This window comes from Eulemur rufifrons, chromosome 8 (genome assembly GCF_041146395.1).
Source record: "Eulemur rufifrons isolate Redbay chromosome 8, OSU_ERuf_1, whole genome shotgun sequence".
NCBI classification, from domain to species: Eukaryota; Metazoa; Chordata; class Mammalia; order Primates; family Lemuridae; genus Eulemur; species Eulemur rufifrons.
This window is the reverse complement of record NC_090990.1, coordinates 100,472,194-100,491,216: the sequence shown is the minus strand read 5'-3', so window position 1 is coordinate 100,491,216 and position 19,023 is coordinate 100,472,194. Positions and strand designations below refer to the sequence as shown.

The 19,023-nt window shown below is 50.3% G+C and overlaps 2 protein-coding genes and 1 non-coding gene across 4 annotated transcripts; 2 read left to right on the top strand and 1 right to left on the bottom strand.

Annotated features, from left to right (window-relative positions):
* Window positions 1–5,188, top strand: MTX1 (metaxin 1). Of its 2 annotated transcripts, XM_069480486.1 has the most exons (8): window positions 1–638; window positions 1,630–1,699; window positions 1,831–1,910; window positions 3,472–3,564; window positions 3,729–3,911; window positions 4,038–4,114; window positions 4,586–4,740; window positions 4,832–5,182. In XM_069480486.1, the coding sequence occupies exons 1-8, from the start codon at window positions 111–113 to the stop codon at window positions 5,044–5,046; spliced, it is 1,401 nt and encodes a 466-aa protein (XP_069336587.1). In that variant the 5' UTR covers window positions 1–110; the 3' UTR covers window positions 5,047–5,182. The 2 variants fall into 2 exon arrangements, with proteins under 2 accessions (XP_069336587.1, XP_069336588.1); XM_069480487.1 differs by lacking the exon at window positions 3,472–3,564 and having other exon boundaries at window positions 7–638; window positions 4,832–5,188.
* A 125-nt stretch (window positions 5,189–5,313) lies between these two features.
* Window positions 5,314–17,393, bottom strand: GBA1 (glucosylceramidase beta 1). Its single transcript, XM_069480485.1, has 12 exons — window positions 17,350–17,393; window positions 9,897–9,991; window positions 9,432–9,519; window positions 9,022–9,213; window positions 8,751–8,897; window positions 8,310–8,443; window positions 7,922–8,094; window positions 7,449–7,686; window positions 6,959–7,183; window positions 6,391–6,554; window positions 5,876–5,995; window positions 5,314–5,789 (listed from the first exon to the last, which is right to left on the bottom strand). Exons 2-12 carry the CDS (start codon window positions 9,924–9,926, stop codon window positions 5,684–5,686), a joined length of 1,617 nt encoding a protein of 538 aa, XP_069336586.1. The 5' UTR covers window positions 9,927–9,991; window positions 17,350–17,393; the 3' UTR covers window positions 5,314–5,683.
* On the top strand, window positions 13,115–13,218 carry LOC138391213 (small nucleolar RNA U13). Its single transcript, XR_011234822.1, has one exon. It is a non-coding gene; the product is annotated as a small nucleolar RNA U13 (small nucleolar RNA).
* Window positions 17,394–19,023: the final 1,630 nt, after the last annotated feature.

Below are 19,023 nucleotides of genomic sequence, written 5' to 3'. Positions count from 1 at the left end.
ACCCAGGCCCAGGCCCGGCCTCGGCTCCTGCCGCCGCCACCGCCCCTGTTTTGTTTCCATGGCGACAGGCGGCGCAGGGCCCGCTCCAAACATAACGCGCTGTGGAAAACATGCAGCTCGGGGGACCCCCCCCGCAGTCCCCGATCGGGGCCGAGCCCCCAGGGCCCCGGAGCTGTCCACGCCACGTGCAGTTTGGCAATAGTCCCCAGAGCCAGCCCAGGAGCCCAAGCTGCCCCTCTCCTGGACCCGCTGCGCCTTCGGGGGTTCGGGGCTCCACTCAGCCGAGGCGCCGTGACTCTCCGAGGCGCGCCTGGCCGGCAGCCCTCTTCCGCCGCGGGGGCCGCCTCTGGATGGGCCGGCTGCCGCCTTCCCCCGAAGCTCGCTGCCCCGCCCCCCGCCGTCCGGCTGCCTCTCCGGACGCGAGAAGTCCCGCCTCCTCCGGGACCTCCCCAGGCCCCCAGCCGGGAGAGACCAGAGGGGTGGGGGTGGGGGGCGGGTCCTTTAGGGGGAGGGCAGAAATGCACCGGGAGGTGCTTCCGGGACAGAGGGCGGGCAAGATGGCGGCGCCCATGGAGCTGTTCTGCTGGTCAGGGGGCTGGGGGCTGCCGTCAGTGGACTTGGACAGCCTGGCTGTGCTGGTGAGGGACGGCGCCGGCGCCTTCTGCTGCGCCTTGGAGGACTGGGGAGGGGGCCGAACTGGCCGAGCATGCGAACTTTGCCAGGGGTCCTCAGCACGGGCGCAGTGGGGGAAACTGAGGCAATCAGAGTGTGCGTAGCTGATATGGGCTCAGTGCCCTAAGCCGTAGTTTCTTGGGCTTCGTGCAGCAATGGAAAGAGGCCTGGTCGAGGGTTCAGGAGATGGGTTCTAGTCCTTATTCATCCATTTACCAGTTGTGTGACCTTGGGCGATCCCTTCTCCTTTCTGGGTGCTGGTTTTTCAGTCGGAGGTTTACTAGGCTGTACTATCTCAGAGATCTCCTCCGGCTTAGCATTTCTGCCTTCTCAGCCCCCTTTCCTCCTGAACAGCACTTACTGAGCCTGTTTGTTGGACCAAACGGCCCATAGCCAGGCTCTGTAGAAAGTTTTGGAATCAGACAGACTTAGTTCACTTCATTCATTCACTCACTCCTTCATTTAAAAAGCATGCATTAAGCTTCTTCCAAATACCAAAAATCACCTTGCAAAGATGAAAAAGACTTGGGCCCTCCCCTCAAGTTGTTAACAGAAAGGCAGACATATAAGCAAATAAATGTAATAAAATGTTCGGGTTTAAGATATAAGTAGGAACAGGACACAGAGACTGCCAAAGAAGGGTCTGGTCTGTGCTTCCAAAGATACAGGTTAGGAAAAGCTTGTAAGGATAGGTGTTCACCAGGTAGATGGCAGGAGAGGAGATAGAGGAAAGGATTTTCCTGGCTGACGTGTAATTATGGCCATGTCCATAATCTCTCATCCCTGTATTGTCCATATGTAAAATAGGAATGGTAATGTCTACCTCTTTTTTTGGTACTAAGGTTCTAAGCGTAGGGCCTGGCACATAAGATATTCAATAAATATTATTTCTCTTCTTGATTTCCCCTGTGGGGGCCATGGCCCTGCCCCTCTGCCTTCTGCCTTCCTTGCCTGCAGACCTATGCCAGATTTACTGGTGCTCCACTCAAAGTGCACAAGATCACCAACCCCTGGAGGAGCCCTTCAGGTACCCAGCATCCCTGGGGGTGAAGAAGGGTGTGCACAAAGGGAGGAGCAAGAGAGAGGTGGGAATGTGTTGCAGATATGTATGGATAAGCAGCTAAGTGTCTGGTGAGCATACTTCTCTCTCAATGTCAGGAACTCTGCCTGCCCTTCAGACCAGTCATGGAGAGGTCATCTCGGTACCACACAAGATCATCACCCACCTTCGAAAAGAGGTAAGTGGCTTGGATACGGGGGCTGCCAGTGAGAGAAGTTCAGTCAGTTCAGTGCAACACGTATTTATTGAGCACCAGACATATGCCAAGCTAGACTCAGGTGACCCAGAACATAAGGAGCACACAGTCTGATGGGGAAGACACACAGGATGTCACTGTATTGCAGTAAAGCAGTAGGCCAGAGATTAAGCTTAGGGCACTGTGGGGACAACCAGAGGCATAGTACTTTCTATCTGCTGGGCAGGGAGAGGGGGCATAGGCTGATGACAGATGGAAGAGAAAGGAGAGTGAAGACAGCAGTTGGCTCTGATGAGGACTTCAAGGGTGGCACTGGAGAGGGACTTCTAAGGGCCACTTCCCTGTTTTCAGGGACTAGGGCTGGGTGTGGGGCTCAGCATGGACAAGGCTTAGAGCCAGGCTGGGTAAGTTGAAAGAGCATTACAATAGGAGTGGGGAGGCCTAGGCTGTGCTCTTCACTCTGTCATTGACTGTACAGTCTTGGGCAAGCTATTTAACCTCTCAGAGCTGTGTACTCCTTATTTATAAAACTAGAGACTTAGCCAGCAAGCTTTCCACGGGTTCTTCTGGCATTCACAGTCTGGTTCCAAGAGAGAACACATGGTCAGAAATGGGATCCTCTTCCTTATTCCTACTTTCCCAAAGGTTAGGGAGCTGGGGAATGAATGAATATAGGCTTGAGAGGCCTGGAGAGAGGGGATCCAGATAAAAGCCAAAGTTCCTGGCAGGCCCTGGGCCACTATCCTGGTTCTTTATGTATGAACAGAGGTTTTCCAATTTCCAGCTTGTTCTCCTAAATTATTTCCTAACAGCCACATTGAGAGAAAGAGATCTTTACCCCCATTCCACAGGGGAGAAATGAGGCTCCAAGAGATTCAAGGACCATGCTCAAGAGGTTATTTGAGGACAAAGCTTACTCAGGATGTGGAGGGGGATGCTGAGGAGCAGAGACTGGAGACTGGGAAGGTGGGGCAGACTGAGACCTGGGGGTATAAGTGGAATGTGTATGTGGTGGTGGCGCCTGGGCCATGGAATGAACTGGAAGAAACAGCCAAGAGCTGGGCATTGAGGGAACAAGCTGGGAGGCCCTGGGCATGGGTTCACTGGGTCCAGGGAGTGTGAGGATGGCGTCCCCTAGTTCCTGAGGCATGGACTGAGGCCCAACCTGCATCTGAGCTCCATTCTGCTAGCTTTGTGGTGTCTGGATCGAGAAAGTTACTGTTAGAAAGTTGCCGTCAGCAGGCATGCTGCCAGCTTTCCGTGGAAACTCTGGGAGCTACTCCTAGTTTGTGGCCGGGCCTTCCTTCCTCCCCCCAGTGGGCACAGGACCTTGACGGCCAACGGGCTCCAAGGCCCAGGCTTTCTGCCAACAGCAACAGGCTACTGGCTGGGCCGGCAAGGGGGCCTCAGCAGGAAAAGCTCCTTGCTCTACCTCCACTACACTCAGAGCCCAGCGATGGGGGTAGCAGACAAGATTCCTCCCTCCCTGGCAAAGTGCCCCTGCAGTCCCCCAGTGTCCACCTCATGGATATTTCCTCCACAGAAGTACAATGCTGATTATGATCTATCAGCCCGGCAAGGGGCAGACACCCTGGCCTTCATGTCTCTACTGGAGGAGAAGCTGCTCCCAGTGCTGGTGAGTGTGCCAGGCCTGCCAGCATTCACGGCCAGCAGGGGCTAGAGTCAGGCATACACACACCCACACACAGGCTCAGAGCAGTGTGGGGGTCGGAAGCCCACCCTGAATCAGGCAGGTGCACTGGCTTAGTCTGCCTCTTCCTTCCCACCTACCCAATCCAGATACATACTTTTTGGATAGACACCAAGAACTATGTGGAAGTGACCCGGAAGTGGTATGCAGAGGCTATGCCCTTTCCCCTCAACTTCTTCCTGCCTGGCCGTATGCAGCGACAGTACATGGAACGGCTGCAGCTGCTGTGCGGGGAGCACAGGCCTGAGGATGAAGAAGAGCTGGAGAAGGAGGTAGCTCTGGGACAGGGGGCTGTTGTACGAGATGAGCCCCAAGGATGATGGCCAGGAATGGGAGTGCCTAGGAGGGGAGGTGGCACTGTTCCCGCAGCCGCAAGCCTACCTGTGTCCTCCCTATAGCTGTACCGAGAGGCTCGGGAGTGCCTGACCCTTCTCTCTCAGCGCCTGGGCTCTCAGAAGTTCTTCTTTGGCGATGCGTGAGTCTCACTCCCGGGGGGGAGTGGGTAGCTTGGAAGAAGACACAGGTTCAGATGTAGCCGCTGGGGCTGGGGCTGGGGCTGGGGCTGGGGTGGGCACAGGCTCTGTACATGAGGTCCTTGGGATAGACACTGGCTCTGGTGACAGTGGGGCTGTGTGTGGGGCCAGAGTCTCCTCAGAGGTACAGGAGGGTAGGGTGGGAGGGCAGCCAGGCGCAGGAGGGGCCTGCAGGGCTGTGGGACACTCAATGTGCCCTTTATGCAGCCCTGGGATAGAGCCCCATTCAGGCCTAGGCTGGCGCCACCTGGGAACTCTCTCCATACCAGGTCCAGAACTGTGTGTCCTGTCCTTCCTTGGTGGCCCCCTGCTGCCCAGAGCCCACCTCCCAAGGCTATCTATTCCTCCAGCTCTAGCTGTCTCCCTCGGCCTCACTTGTCCTCCTCCATCCCACCCTTCTCTCTCTGCCCCAGCCCTGCCTCCCTGGACGCCTTTGTCTTTAGCTACTTGGTCCTGCTGCTGCAGGCAAAGCTGCCCAGCGGGAAGCTGCAGGCCCACCTGCGGGGGCTGCACAACCTCTGTGCCTACTGCACCCACATCCTCAGCCTCTACTTCCCCTGGGATGGAGGTAAGGCACAGATGGGTGCAGACAGCCCTGGGGAGAGTGGGCAGGGATCCAGGAACCAGCCCCCTGCCCACCTTCCTTCCTTGTCCCTCAGCTGAGGTGCCACCCCCACGCCAGACACCAGCAGGCCCAGAGACTGAGGAGGAGCCATACCGGCGCCGGAACCAGATCCTCTCTGTGCTGGCGGGGCTGGCAGCCATGGTGGGCTACGCCCTGCTCAGTGGCATCGTCTCTATCCAGCGGGCAACGCCAGCCCGGGCACCAGGTACCCAGGCCCTGGGCATGGCTGAGGAGGATGAAGAGGAATGAATTGCCTTCATGCTCCAGGACTGATTTTTTTCTACTCTCATGCATTCCAGAGGCCCCTGTGCCTCCCCATTGTTGGTACAGCCGGATATGGGGTGCTACCCCTCAGAATAAAGCTGCTCACACAGACTGGAATCATATATTCTCTCCTTTAAGGGGCTGCCATTTTTCCTAGCTGGTGCCATGGGAGCCAGCTGGGTGCTTGAGCCTATCCAGGGGCTCTTGGCTTCTACAGGGGCCCAGTTCTGCATCTCCAGGAAAGTCAAACAGCCCCAGTTTCGGGTCCAGCTTTCCTAGTCTCTTCCTTTCCTTAGCCCCGCTCCTCCCCATCTTGTGTTTGTACAGACAATGAGCTCACTCTGGGCTTCGGCCCAGTTTCCACAAGCAACGAGCACAGCACACGCTCACACAGGCATGGGGGCTGGGGGGCTCCGGGGCTTCCTGATCTTTCCCTAGGGGCCTCCAGCCCCTGGCACCAACTCAAGGGGAGAGTGAGTCACCCAAACCACTGCCCCTGGGCTTACATCACTGTAAGCTCCCCCTGGCCCTGCTGTGCCCTCTTTAACCACAGATAGCATCTTAGTTGGCTCTGTCCCTTTAATGTCCATGCGGAGCCCTGGTGTCTCCTTGAGTGTCTGCATCAGTGGCGACGCCACAGGTAGGTGTGAATGGAGTAGCCAGGTGAGATGGTCTCCAGGAAGCCCACAGCAGGATCCTTGATGGTAAGAGGCACATCCTTAGAGAAGCTAGAGGGGAGAGGAGAAGCTGAGAGTGTGATCCTGCCGAGGCCCACCACCCTGTCCTCAGCCCTGGTCCCTGCTGTTGCCCTCACCGGTTCAACACGACCACAACTGCTGCAGAGCCATCCGGATGTATCAGTGCCACTGTGTCCAGGTTGTTCTTCTCACTGGCAACCAGCCCCACTCTCTGGGAGCCCTCAGGAATGAACTTGCTGAATGTGGGGAATGGGCATCATCAGGGACCCTGGCCCAGCCCTCCTGGCACTCAGGACATCTCCCATCAAACCCTCATCTAACGAGTAACCCATCCTCCTACCCCATAACTCCTGCCAAAGCTCTGCCCAGAGTCTCCTGGCCTCGAGCCATGCTGCCGGGCACTGGCCCTGCCTTCCCACATTGCTGCCCCAGCATGAGGCATTCAGGGGTTGTCCATGTCTCTGATGCCACCTAGTCACTTCCTGCCTACGTGGCGCAAGAGAAGATGGGTGTGCCTCTCCCAAGTTTTCCACCCTAAACACATTCCTGCTCCATCCTGGTATGGGGTGATGTAAGTCCATCGCAGGAGATGATGGGCCTGGTATTGAATGGGCACCTCTCCTCCACTCACCTGAAGTGGCCAAGGTGGTAGAACATGGGCTGTTTGTAAAACGTGTCCTTGGTGATGTCCACAATGATGGGGCTATCAACAAAGTTGCGCACCCAGTTGGGTCCTCCCTCAGGGTTTAAGGCAAGGTTCCAGTCGGTCCAGCCGACGACATGGTACAGGAGGTTCTAGGGACAACGGTAGAGACAAAGGCTCAACAGTGGAGGTCCTCAGAGAGTACAGTTAAGGGCTGCATGAGGGAGGTGGCTGTGGGGGTCTCAGCCTTGTGAGCGGGGCATTCTGTCTCTTTAGTAACCAAGGATGGGGATCATAAAGTTGGCGGCATCTCAAGGGAAGGTGGGAAAGCTGAGGCAGGTGCAGCTGCCCGAGACCCAAGCATTTAGAAAAAGGGTGATGGGGCATGCAGGTCTGTGAAGGAACAGCAAGACAGTGAATCACAGTTTCCCAAAATTGCCTCAAAGGGCAAGCAGGCTGGGGAAAAGTTGGAAAGGAAGGCCTTCTGTCAGCCTTTAGTGAGACTAGGAAGAGTCTGAGGTCGTCTGCTTTGCCAAAGGGAGACGGGGTGGCTCACCGTGATGATGCTGTGGCTGTACCGCATCCCTCGAGCCCAGGAGCCGAGACGCACACTCTGCTCCCAGAACTTGGAGCCCACACAGGCCTCTGAGGCAAAGAGCATGGTGTTGGGGAACAGGCGGTGTGTCTCCCCCAGGGTGGCTTTTGCTGGAGCCAGAAAGTCCAGGTACCAATGCACAGCAATGCCATGAACATACTTAGCTGCCTCTGGGTCTGCCAGCACCTGCAAAGGGAGGGACCACTGGGGAAGGGGAGCCACTGACCCTAGGCCCTGCACAGAGGGTTCTGGAAGAGGAACTGGGAGTCCTGAAATAGGTGGTGGAAAGAATGCAACTAGAATGGATTAAAGCATCTACCACGGGAATCCATGGGGCCTTGGAGGTCCAGACGGGGTGGTGCCCTAGGAATCACTAGTTGGGGCAGGGAAGACACTTTAAGTTTGGAAGCCAATCATTTGGACGCTGAATTTGGAGGTCACTGGGCCTTACCACCTGTGCCCAGCGGGGCAGCAGTAAACGTTGGTCATCCAGCATGAGTACACGGATGTCGTGGTGAGTACTGTTGGCGAGGGCAGGGCCCAGGTCACGGGCAATGAAGTCTCTCTGATGTTCAGGGGTGAAGCCTAGGCATTGGAAGGGGTACCCACTAATCAGCCCTGCAGAAGGCTCATTTTCCGTTGTCACTGCCCAGAACTGTAACTTATGCTCGGCATAGGCATCCAGGAATCTGGCAGGAGAAAGGTCATGAATGATCAGGCCAAAAAAGTAAACCAAGACCTTAGGGAATAGGAGGCCCGATGGAGGGGGGAAACTGACCGGCCCACGTCTGAAGGGCCCAGAGGTAAAAAGGTGAGCTGGGGAGAGACAGACCTGGAGGTGGAACCAGGTCAAGGGGTGGGACGCAGACCAGGATATCCAAAGGGGAGGCTGGTCCAGACCCTGTGGCCTTGCTAATCTCTTACTTGACAAAGTACTTGGCCCAGGTCTGGTGATAAATATCCCCTGGTTGACCCTTGAGTGTCCCCTTCCCATTCACTTTCCCATTGGTCTTGAGCCAAGTGGGTGATGTCCAGGGGCTGCCAATGAGTGAGATGGGGCGTTGCGACAACTTCAGAGCTCGATGAATCAGGGGTATCTAGAGACAAAGGTAGTGAAAAGAGAGACACCCAGAGTTGGAACACAGACAGACTAGCCGAACCAGTGCATCAGGTACAGCCATTAGCCCCCACCCTCCCACCTCCAAGATGAAACAGACAACAGGGGGCAGGTTCTGTCTTTCTGCCCCAGCCTGAAGCTTCTCAAGCCCCAGACATCAATGCTATCAGGGCCTGAGGCAGCCAGAATGCCCACCTTGAGCTTGGTATCTTCCTCTGGGAGGCTGAAGTTGTGCAACTGGAAGTCATCAGGGGTGTCGGCATAAGTGTAGATGCGGATGGAGAAGTCACAGCTGGCCATGGGTACCCGTAAGATGTTATATTCAAGTCCTACAGTAAAGGATGACCAAGATATGGGAGTCGAGTCAATAGACTATGGGACTTGGCTTATCACTTGCCAGTTCTCAACAGTGTCTGAGTCAGGGCCAAAGGGAACTTGAGCTCCTGGCTTGGGGCCTGTGGAAGTCAGCACGTGGGTTAAACACAGCCCTTCTGAGCCCGAGAGCCCCCAGGCACTTAGCAGAAGACAGTCTTACTTTACTGGGCATTAAGAGAGGAACAAAACGTCAGAGATGGGGGAAGTCAGGGTCCATGAAAAGTATCAATTGCACTATGTCATCTTGTCCCCCCTCCTCACCTTCTTCAGAGAAGTACGACTTAAGTAGCAAATTCTGGGCAGGAGGTGACAAGGCAAGGATGTTGAGAGCAGCAGCATCTGTCATGGCCCCTCCAAATCCCTTCACTTTCTGGAACTTCTCTTCTGGCTGCAGGGTCAGTAGGAGCCCTGAGAACATCCGCAGAGAATAAAGAGTGTCAGTGCACAAGGGAGAAACTCCATGGTGATCACTGGCATGATTTAGCTCCAGGAGGACCCAGCCTGGCTCAGGGGTGAGGGACGGAGTGGTCACCTGTGCCCGTGCGATTGGCCTTGATGGTCCCCCTACTCAGTTCCATCCGACGCCCACTGCGTGTACTCTCATAGCGGCTGAAGGTGCCAGGGGCAGGAAATGTCAGGGGGTCAAGAGAGTCACAGTATGTGGCATTGCAGACACAGACCACGGAGCTGTAGCCGAAGCTTTTAGGGATGCAGGGGCGGGCACCTGGGAGAGATGGAGCATAGCACAGGCGAGGGCTGAGTTAGGACTCGGAGAACAGACACACTGCCTGGGAGACACCGGACACTGAAGGTTGGTCTCAACCACATGAAAGGGTTTGTTGAGCACCTACTAAAAGTCTACCACCAGTGTACTAGAAGGCTACAACGACTACAAGGTGGAAGGGAGCCTCAGTGCCACCTCCCCCCTCCTGATTCACTCACCTGATGCCCAGGACACCGCCTGAAGTAGAAGCAATCCTGCGAGGCTGGCAGCCATGATGCCTACCCTACCCAGGTGCTCGGGACATTCCTGAGAACAGAATGAGGAGTAGCTGAAAAGCAAGCCCCTCTCCACCCCTCAACTACTCTCCCTGGGCAGGGCTTGGCTACCTATGGGTGCCCATGGCCTTGTCTCCCACCTTTATTTGGGATGGGACAAGGCCCACAGACACCTGGGCACAGATTCCCTGCAACCCCTCTGCTGGTGACAGCTCTGCCCACCCCAAACCAGGACCCTCTACACCCCTCTTCCCAACTGTTTCAACCTCGACTCCTCCTTCCCTCCCTCCCTCCCTCCATTTGTGCCCTGCTCAAAGACAGTCTGACATTAATTGAATTCCAGAGCCTGAACGGCCAGGATTCCAGGAGCAGTGTGACAAGGCCAATTAGGACCCCTGGCCTATTTACCTCTCTGAAAAGACTCAAAAACTTCATCATCTCAGGGTCACCAGATGAGGAGAAGACTGCAGGGGTTCCAGAGTGTCTGAGGCATAGAGGACCCACTAAATAAAAACAAGGATGCAAATACCTGCCGTAGCTATAGACATCAGGTTAGTCCTGAGGGTTAATTCCGGCTGCATGACGTGCGGGTCATGTGATGACTATGGGAGCATCACATGATATAGGAAGTGAGGCAATTGCGTCCATATTTCTAAAGGGCAATTGGCTTCCTCCGGATGGTGGAGATTATACACCCTATGAAACTTTGAAAGGCATGTGTAATGACACCTTTAGGAAGAGACTAGAATAGAGATTCGAGTGGAGAATTAGGTAGAGGCTCCTAATTACCAGAGGATGGGAACTACAGCAGGCACCCTGCTTTCTTGAGAAAAATTTCTAAGTGATACTAATAAAAAGAGGTTCACTGTGCAAAATACTGAGGCCACCAACATGTTTAAGATAGTCTTTGCCCTACAGAGGCCCGTGAGGCATGGGAATCAGATGCTTACACAGATATTTATGGATAAAGACAGAAACAGTAACAAGTGTACACGGGGCGCTCCTCCAGACAAGGAGGGACGCTTTGTGGGTGGGGAATTATCAAGGAAGCTTCCTGGAGAAGGTGGGGGTTATTACTAAATACTCAGTGAAGTGCAGGGAGGTGGGACCTGCACAGTGGGATGGCGTGACTGAAGAGGAGAGTGGTCAGCATTGCTCTTCTGTGGCCTCCCTTGTTTCATCATCAGATACAGATTGTGATATTAATAACTAGACAGGGAGGTTTGCAAAGTGTTGTACAAAGTTACGTCCTCTTGAGAAGTTAGTTGTCCATGACGTTGCCTCATGAAGCACATCAAAGGAGATTTAGTGGAAGTGACACACATAGTCACGACCCGACCAACTCCAGCTCTCTGAGCCTACTTCCTCACCTGTGCACCACACCCTCACAGGGGCATTACTGCAGTGAGCCGAGCAGTAATGCCCCTGCAGTGGCCCAGTTGCTGCTGGGGAACTGTCTTTTCTGTTCTTTAAATTATCTCAGAAAGATCCAGATACACCCCTGGTGAAACTGATCATTTCTTTGTCTACGTTCCTACAGTATGTAAGTATACTCTTAGTGAGACAGCAAGGTTCAAATTCTGACTCTACCATTTACTAGCTGTTTGACCTTCAGTAAATTTCTTAATAACACTAAGCCTCTGTGTCTTATCTATAAAAAGGGAGTGATAACTCCTACCTCAGAATTACTGTGAGGTTTCAGTGCTATAACGTGTGTCTAATACAGTGCTTGGCACCAAATATTGCAACAAGTTAGGTCTGTGTTTATGGAGTTCCTTGAAGGAATGTCTTACTCATTCTAGGTAGCTTCATTTCCTTGTAACAGCCTGGCACAGGGGTAGGTGCCAAATTGTTGAATTGAATTGAACTGCTTGCTTCACCATGTCAGTATCCACACCTTGCAGACTTCCTGTTTTTCCAGGAAATGTTGCACTGGACTTGTCCTAGGGAGGGCAGGTGATATCTAGTACCTTACTTCCCTCTAGTTCGTTCATTCCGCAAATATTTCTTGAGCACATTCTACATTTGCCTCTGCCTGCTGTGTCGGGTTTAAAGCCTCCCTCTTCTCCCTGCTTCCCTCTGTGGGAAACAGTTTGTGAATTTCTTCTTTTTATCCTTCAGTTTGGAAAATTTTTCCAGGGTGAGTATCATCTTATCTTTTAAATTTCTTGCACACTGTGATTTATCCTTGAGAATTTTCTATTTTATTTTCTAAGTAAAGTTACTTTTAATAAAGACTAATGTTTATTGTGTCAAAGACAAAATTACAGCAAATTTAGTTTAGAGATCTCAATTGGCTCTAATTGTGATTCCAGAATTGGGCAACATTTCATTCTATAAAATAAAATAAAATGATTCCAATGAGTCCAGCAGAGGAGGTTGGTTTTATACAGAAAAAGGGCTGAAAAAAGCAGAAACAAAGAACAAAAAGCTGATTGGTCTTTGGTCATTTTATTTATTTATTTATTTATTTTTCTCCCTGCCCCCCAAGTCTTTGGTCATTTTAAAGTTACTTCCTTGTAAGGCCAGGACAGGAGACAGAACAATAGAAAGATAACTAATTGGTTAATTTCAGGTTACTCTTTGTTGTAAGGATTAAAACAGAGTAAATTTCAAGGAAATGTGGTTTAAGAAAAGAAAAAAAGAATAACTAAATAAAAAATAAAACAGAGTAAACTTCATAATCATGCCAATTGAAGAATAAAACTGGCCTGTTTGGGAAATGAGACTGTTATTTCTCACTCCTGATTTCTCAAAAGGCCAGCTAACAACTCAGTTTTGGTTTTGGTGATGTGAAACTTTAGTATAAGTCATTATTTAACAGTTTCTTATATATGATTCCAAAACATGGTCCAACTAAGGAAAGCAAAGATAATAAAAAAAAAATTAAAAAAATAGAAAAAAAGAAAAAAAATGAAAAGAAACAAAATACAAGTGACAGAAGAAAAAAATATAAATTGGACTTCACCAAAATGAAAAATGTGGCCAGGCGCGGTGGCTCACGCCTGTAATCCTAGCACTCTGGGAGCCCAAGGCGGGTGGATCCTTTGAGCTCAGGAGTTCGAGCCAGACCCCGTTTCTACTAAAAATGGAAAGAAATTATGTGGACAGCTAAAAACATATGTAGAAAATATTAGCCGGGCATGGTGGTGCATGCCTGTAGTCCCAGCTACTCGGGAGGCTGAGGCAGGAGGATCGCTTGAGCCTAGGAGTTTGAGGTTGCTGTGAGCTAGGCTGACACCACGGTACTCTAGCCCGGGCGACAGAGTGAGACTCTTGTCTCAAAAAAAAAAAAAAAGAAAAAAAAATGTATGTGCTGCAAAAGACACCATCAAGGAATTAAAAAACAACCCACAGAAAGGGAGAAAATAATTGCAAATCATATCTTTGATAAGGGTATAGTATCCAAAATATATTTAAAAAATCTTACAACTCAATAAAAAGATAGCCTGATATTAAAAATTAGCAAATTATTTGAGTAGGCATTTCTCCAAAGATAAATGCAAATGGCCAATAAGCATATGAAAAGATGCTCAACAACATCAGTCATTAGGGAAATAGAAATAAAAAAAACACAATGAGATACCACTTTACATGCGCTAGGACGACTATAAAGAAAAAAAGACATACTTTTTTGGTTCATAAGTGTGATGATTGGGTTTTCATGCTCATGTGTGAGATGTGCCTCCCTCAAACCTTGTTACTAGTCGGCACATTGACCTGTCTCATGTGAAAGAAAAAGAAAAAAAGAAAAGAAAGAAAAAAATGGCTGGGTGTGTTTGTTCATGCCTGTAATCCTAACACTTTAAGAAGCCGAGGTGCGAGAATCACTTGAGCCCACGAGTTCAAGACCAGCCTGGGCAACATAGCAAGACTCCATCTCTACAAGAAATTAAAAAATTAGTCAGGCATTTTGGTGCGGGCCTGTATTCCTAGCTACTCAGGAGGCTGAGGCAGGAGGATCGCTTGAGCACAGGAGTTGGAGGCTAGAGTGAGCTATGATGACACCGCTGCACTCTGGGCTGGGCAACAGAGTAAGACCCTGTCTCAAAAAATAAAAAAAAGATTCCTTCTCCTAAACAATTGGGCTTTTTTAAAATTAAAATTTTTTTTTTAGAGACAGGGTCTCACTATGTTGCCCAGGCAGGAGTGCAGTAGATAGTCACAGGTGCTAATCATGGCACACACCTGCTGATTTAGATTTGATTTTATATTTGTATATGTTATTGAGCAGAACATTCTAAAGCCAAGTGAAATGAAGGACAATTCCTTGTGTAGGAATGTCCTGCACATTATGGAATGTCTACCTTTCCTGGACTCCATCCACTAAATTCTCAGTGCCTTGGGCCAGGCATGGTGGCTCACGCCTGTAATCCTAGCACTCTGGGAGGCCGAGGTGAGAGGATCGCTCCAGGTCAGGAGTTCCAGACCAGCCTGAGCAAGAGTGAGACCCCCGTCTCTACTAAAAATAGAAAGAAATGATTTGGACAGCTAAAAATCTATATAGAAAAAATTAGCCGGGCCTGGTGGCACATGCCTGTAGTCCCAGCTACTCGGGAGGCTGAGGCAGAAGGATCACTTGAGCCCAAGAGTTTGAGGTTGCTGTGAGCTAGGCTGACACCACGGCACGCTAGCCCAGGCAACAGAGCGAGACTCTGTCTCAAAAAAAAAAAAAAAAAATTCTCAGTGCCTCTTAATCATTATCTCAATTAAAGATGCCCCATAAATTGCCAAAATGCTCCCTAGGGAGCCACCAAGAACCACTACCCTAGGTGCCTCACTTAAACACCTAGGTTTCCCTGCAGTGGCCACTAGGGGCGTACTAGGTGGCCCCAATCACGTTCCTCTGTCCTCTTTTTACAGCACTTCTAAATAAATACCAAGGGACAGCAACTGGGAAATAAATATAAGTTAAAAGCAGAAGTACAAAAATAGTTTGACCCAGCACAGACATTCTGATCCCACCCCAGCCAGACCTGTCCCAGGCTGCAAGCCTGGCTCAAACAGCAAATTCTAGCTCTGGAAACTGGCAGGTAGCACAAGCTCCTGGCTCTTTAGGTCCTAGACCAACTCCCAAAGGATGGTGCCCCCTCCCAGTCCCACTCTTACCTCCATGATCAATCAAGTCAAAGAGAGACACTTTCTCATTCCATGCACAGCAGAGAGTAGGTGCTCAAAAAATACTAGATGGATCAATCAATGAAAAACTTCACCAGTCAACCTAGAACCTGTCCTTTCGGCTCTGGTTTCTGATCTGAGGATATACCACTCTCCCTGATTACTGACATCAAAAATGACTTCAGGCTGGGTGTGGTGGCTCACCCCTTGTAATCCTAGCACTCTGGGAGGCTGAGGCGGGAGGATCGCTTGAGGTCAGGAGTTCGAGACCAGCCTGAGCAAGAGTGAGACCCAGTCTCTACTAAAAATAGAAAAAATTAGCCAGGTGTGGTGGCACATGCCTGTAGTCCCAGCTACTCAGGAGGCAGAGGCAGGAGGATCACTTGAGCCCAGGAGTTTGAGGTTGCTGTGAACTAGGCTGACGCCACAGCACTCTTGCCGGGACAACAGAGCAAGACTCCATCTCAAAAAAAAAAAAAAAAAAAAAAAAATGACTTCAGTCTCAGGTGATGCCCCTTACCTACTAGGGTGTGGCTTTACTCTTGGATTCATCTGATTAACTAACTCGTAAGCAATAACCATAGCATTGTACAGCCTAGTGAAAACTAAAGGGACCTGTACTTCACATGCTGTCTTCTAATTTTTCTCAAGATAACAACAGCCAGTCTTGCATGAGTGCTTATTACATGCATTAGCCTGACAACTCCATGTTACAGGAGAGAAAACTGAGACTTAGAGTAGTTAAAGAAGTGGCAGAGCCAAGCCTAAATTCATATCTGTCCTATTGTAAATCCCAAGCAACTCGGAGTCATCATGTTATACAGCTTCCCACATGTTTCAGAATGTATTTTTAGTCTTCCTTAGAGGTTGTAAACAGTTGTAAAGCAAATTTCATGCTTCCTATTTATTTGAAACCTCAGAGTTCTTCACTCAGAGGCGAGCACAGAATAGGTGTTTAATGTTTGTTGGAGGATCTCTTGAGCCCAGGAGTTTGAGGCTGCAGTGAGCTACGATGACACCACTGCACTCTACCCAGGGTGACAGAGTGAGACTCTGTCTCAAAAAAAAAAAAAAAAAAAGAAAGAAAGAAAGAAATTGAACCCCACTCCTCACTTGCTCCCCTTTAAAAAAGAAAAAACTCCAGTCTTTCTCCTGGGATTAACTCTGTGTACATGAATCTGCCCTTCAGACCTGCCCTCTGGGCATCTCAGACACCTAGGTATGATCATCATGAGATCTTCCCCAGCCAAACCCATTCTTCCTCCTCTGTTCTCTCCCCATGAATGGAACCCCTTCTTCCTAGAACCTGGGACTCTGCCTTCATTCTGCCCTCTCCCCATGCCTTCCCCATTATTTCTCTCCTGGACAATTGAAACAACACTCTTTTGGTCTCCTAACTTCCACTTTTCTCCTCCAATCCATTCTCCAAGAAGAACAGAATGATCTAACTGAAACACAAATTCTGAAGCTACCACTCTCTCTCCTAAAATGCTTTACTTACAAGACAAAATTACAACAGATTTAAAGACCTTAATTGTCTTTATCTGCAATTCTAGAAATGGGCAACACTTCATTCTATAAAATAGAGTAGATGTTTTAATGAGTCCAACAGAGGAGGCTGGTTTTATAGAACATAAAAGGGCTAAAAAAAAAAAAAAAAAAAGCAGAAACAAAGAATAAAAAGTGGATTGGTCATTTCAAAGTTACTTTCCCTGTAAGGTAAGAACAGGGAAACAAGAGAGAAATAACTGATTAACATCAGGTTACTTAAGGTTACTTTTTGTTGTAAGGATTAAAGGCAGAAGGAACTTCCTTGTCATGCCAATTAAAGAATAAAACTGGTCATTTTCAGAAATTAGGCTTTTATCTTTCTTTGCTTATCTCTGAGAAAGTCAGATAACAACTCAGTTTTGGTGACCTGGAACCTCAACATGAGTGATTCCATTTTGATTTTTAGTCAGGTCTGTAGGGGCCTAGTGCAGGAGCTTAGCCCAAAACAATGGCCTCCTGTTATTATTTATTTATTTATGTATTTATTTTTGAGACAGAGTCTCGCTCTGTTGCCCGGGCAAGAGTGCCGTGGCGATAGCCTAGTTCACAGCAACCTCAACCTCCTGGGCTCAAGTGATCCTTCTGCCTCAGCCTCCTGAGTAGCTGGGACGACAGGCGCGCACCACCACGGCCGGCTAATTTCTACATTTTTAGTAGAGACTGGGTCTCATTCTTGCTCAGGCTGGTTTCAAACTTCTGAGCTCAAGGGATCCTCCCGCCTTGGCCTCCCAGAGTGCTAGGACTACAGGCGTGAGCCACCGCGCTGGCCACCACTGCTGTAACTAATTGTACAAATGGCTTAATGTCAGTTATAGCGCCCAGCTCGTAAAAGACAGTGGCCTGCTAATTCGTCCGCCTGCTGATCTGTCAGTGCCTAAGCCGGGTAGGTTAGGGACCAGTCTGTCCCGGACTTTCACCGCATCCCCAGTGTGTAGCACACGCCTGCGGCTCTTCCTGTACTCAGTGAAGGTTTGTGGAATGACTGAAAAATGCATGAATTATATAACCTTCTTTCCACTCCAACCCTCAAAAAGCAAGTGAATAGAAAAAGTACTTGAAGATTTTATCACCTCTTCATTAGTAGACTGCAAACATCCGTACAATTAAAAACAACGATGATGAAAAAAGGTTAGGTGCAAACTCAGGGAGGGGAGAGTTGAGATCCCAAGGGCGCAATATCCATTACGCCTACCTTCGTCGAAGCGAAACAGCAGCCCCAACCGGAGGTAAAGGGAATCCCACTGCAGCCTGCAAAGGAGAGTGGGCGGGCCCGGAAAGGTGGCCCAGCTGAGCCTGCGCCGGAACGCCGCTCCAGCCCCAGGCCGCGCAGCCGCAGGAAAAGCAATCCGGGCCCGCGGCGGGACGGGGGCGGGCCCTCACTCGGGAAGGGAGGTCGCTACTCGTCAGGAGGCGGGACTCAGGGCCCTTTAGCACAACTTATTGGTCCTTCTGGGGACGGACAGCTCTCTTTGACCAGTCATAGCTCAGATGGGGCGCTAAACTGAGGGAAGGAGGGCGCGGGAGGCGAGCACTACGCATGCGCCTCGAAGTTTTCCCGCCAGCACACCCATAATGCGTGGTGGGTGGGGGTGGAGAGATTGAATGTCCACAATGGGTCCAGCCTACGGCCGCTGAGCAGGATGCCTGCGTTTCCTCCTTAGGGAGCCTCAGGATAGGGAACATCCAGTACCCAGAAGCTGCCCCCTGGGAATCCCAGTGTCTACCGACTCCTACCTCATTTTGTCGTCCTGGCCGCGGCCCAACCCTTTCTGAGGCTGGGTTGTTATGATGGTGAATTATTCAAGAAGCCCTGCAGCCTGACGCCATCTCTAGGCAGTGCCTCTCCCTCTTCTCTTCCCTGGAGGGCACCACGTTCCCTGCACAATGATAGGGCCCTAAAGCTGTTTACAAACCCCCTCTATGCCACTTTAGTAACTTAAGGAGTGTTTGTTGAGGACCTACTGTGTATTAGACGCAGTCCCTACTCTTGAGAGCTTACATTCCATGGGACGACACAAACATAACAAAAAAGAAGATTATTTTAGATAGTGTTAAGTGCTCAAAACATGGAGATATGATAGAACGATTGGGATGGGGGTGAGGTGCTCACTGAGATCAGCGTGGAGCTAAGACCTAAATTATGTGAAGATAGCCATAGCGACAGAATGGTGCTTGAGAAAGAGCAAGAGCAAAGGTCCTTGTGCTGCAAGTCTGTTTGGTTGGAGCAGAGGTTGGCCAGGTTGTACTTGACCATAGTATCTGATCATATGGAGATTATTCTTTTTGAGTCTCTCTTTGTTGCCCGGGCTAGAGTGAGTGCCGTGGCATCAGCCTAGCTCACAGCAACCTCAAACTCCTGGGCTTAAGCGATCCTACTGCCTCAGCCTCCTGAGTAGCTGGGATTACAGGCATGCGCCACCATGCCCAGCTAATTTTTTTTTCTATATATATATATTTTTTAGTTGGCCAGATAATATCTTTCTATTTTTAGTAGAGATGGGGGGTCTCACTCTTGCTCAGGCTGGTCTCGAACTCCTGACCTCCAGCGATCCACCCGCCTCGGCCTCCCAGAGTGCTAGGATTCCAGGTGTGAGCCACCGCGCCTGGCCCATATGGAGATTATTCTAAATGTAATGGAAAGATATTAAATTTAGAGTATTTTATTTTATTTTTGAGACAGTTTTGCTCTGTCATCCTGAGTAGAGTGCAATGGTGTGATCAGAGCTCACTGCAACCTCAAACTCTTGGGTTCAAGGAAGGGACACTCCCACCTTGGCCTCCCAGAGTGCTAGGATTACAGGCATGAGCCACCACTGCATCAGGCCTAGGCAGAGTCTTGATACAGCATGATTTATTATTACTTTGC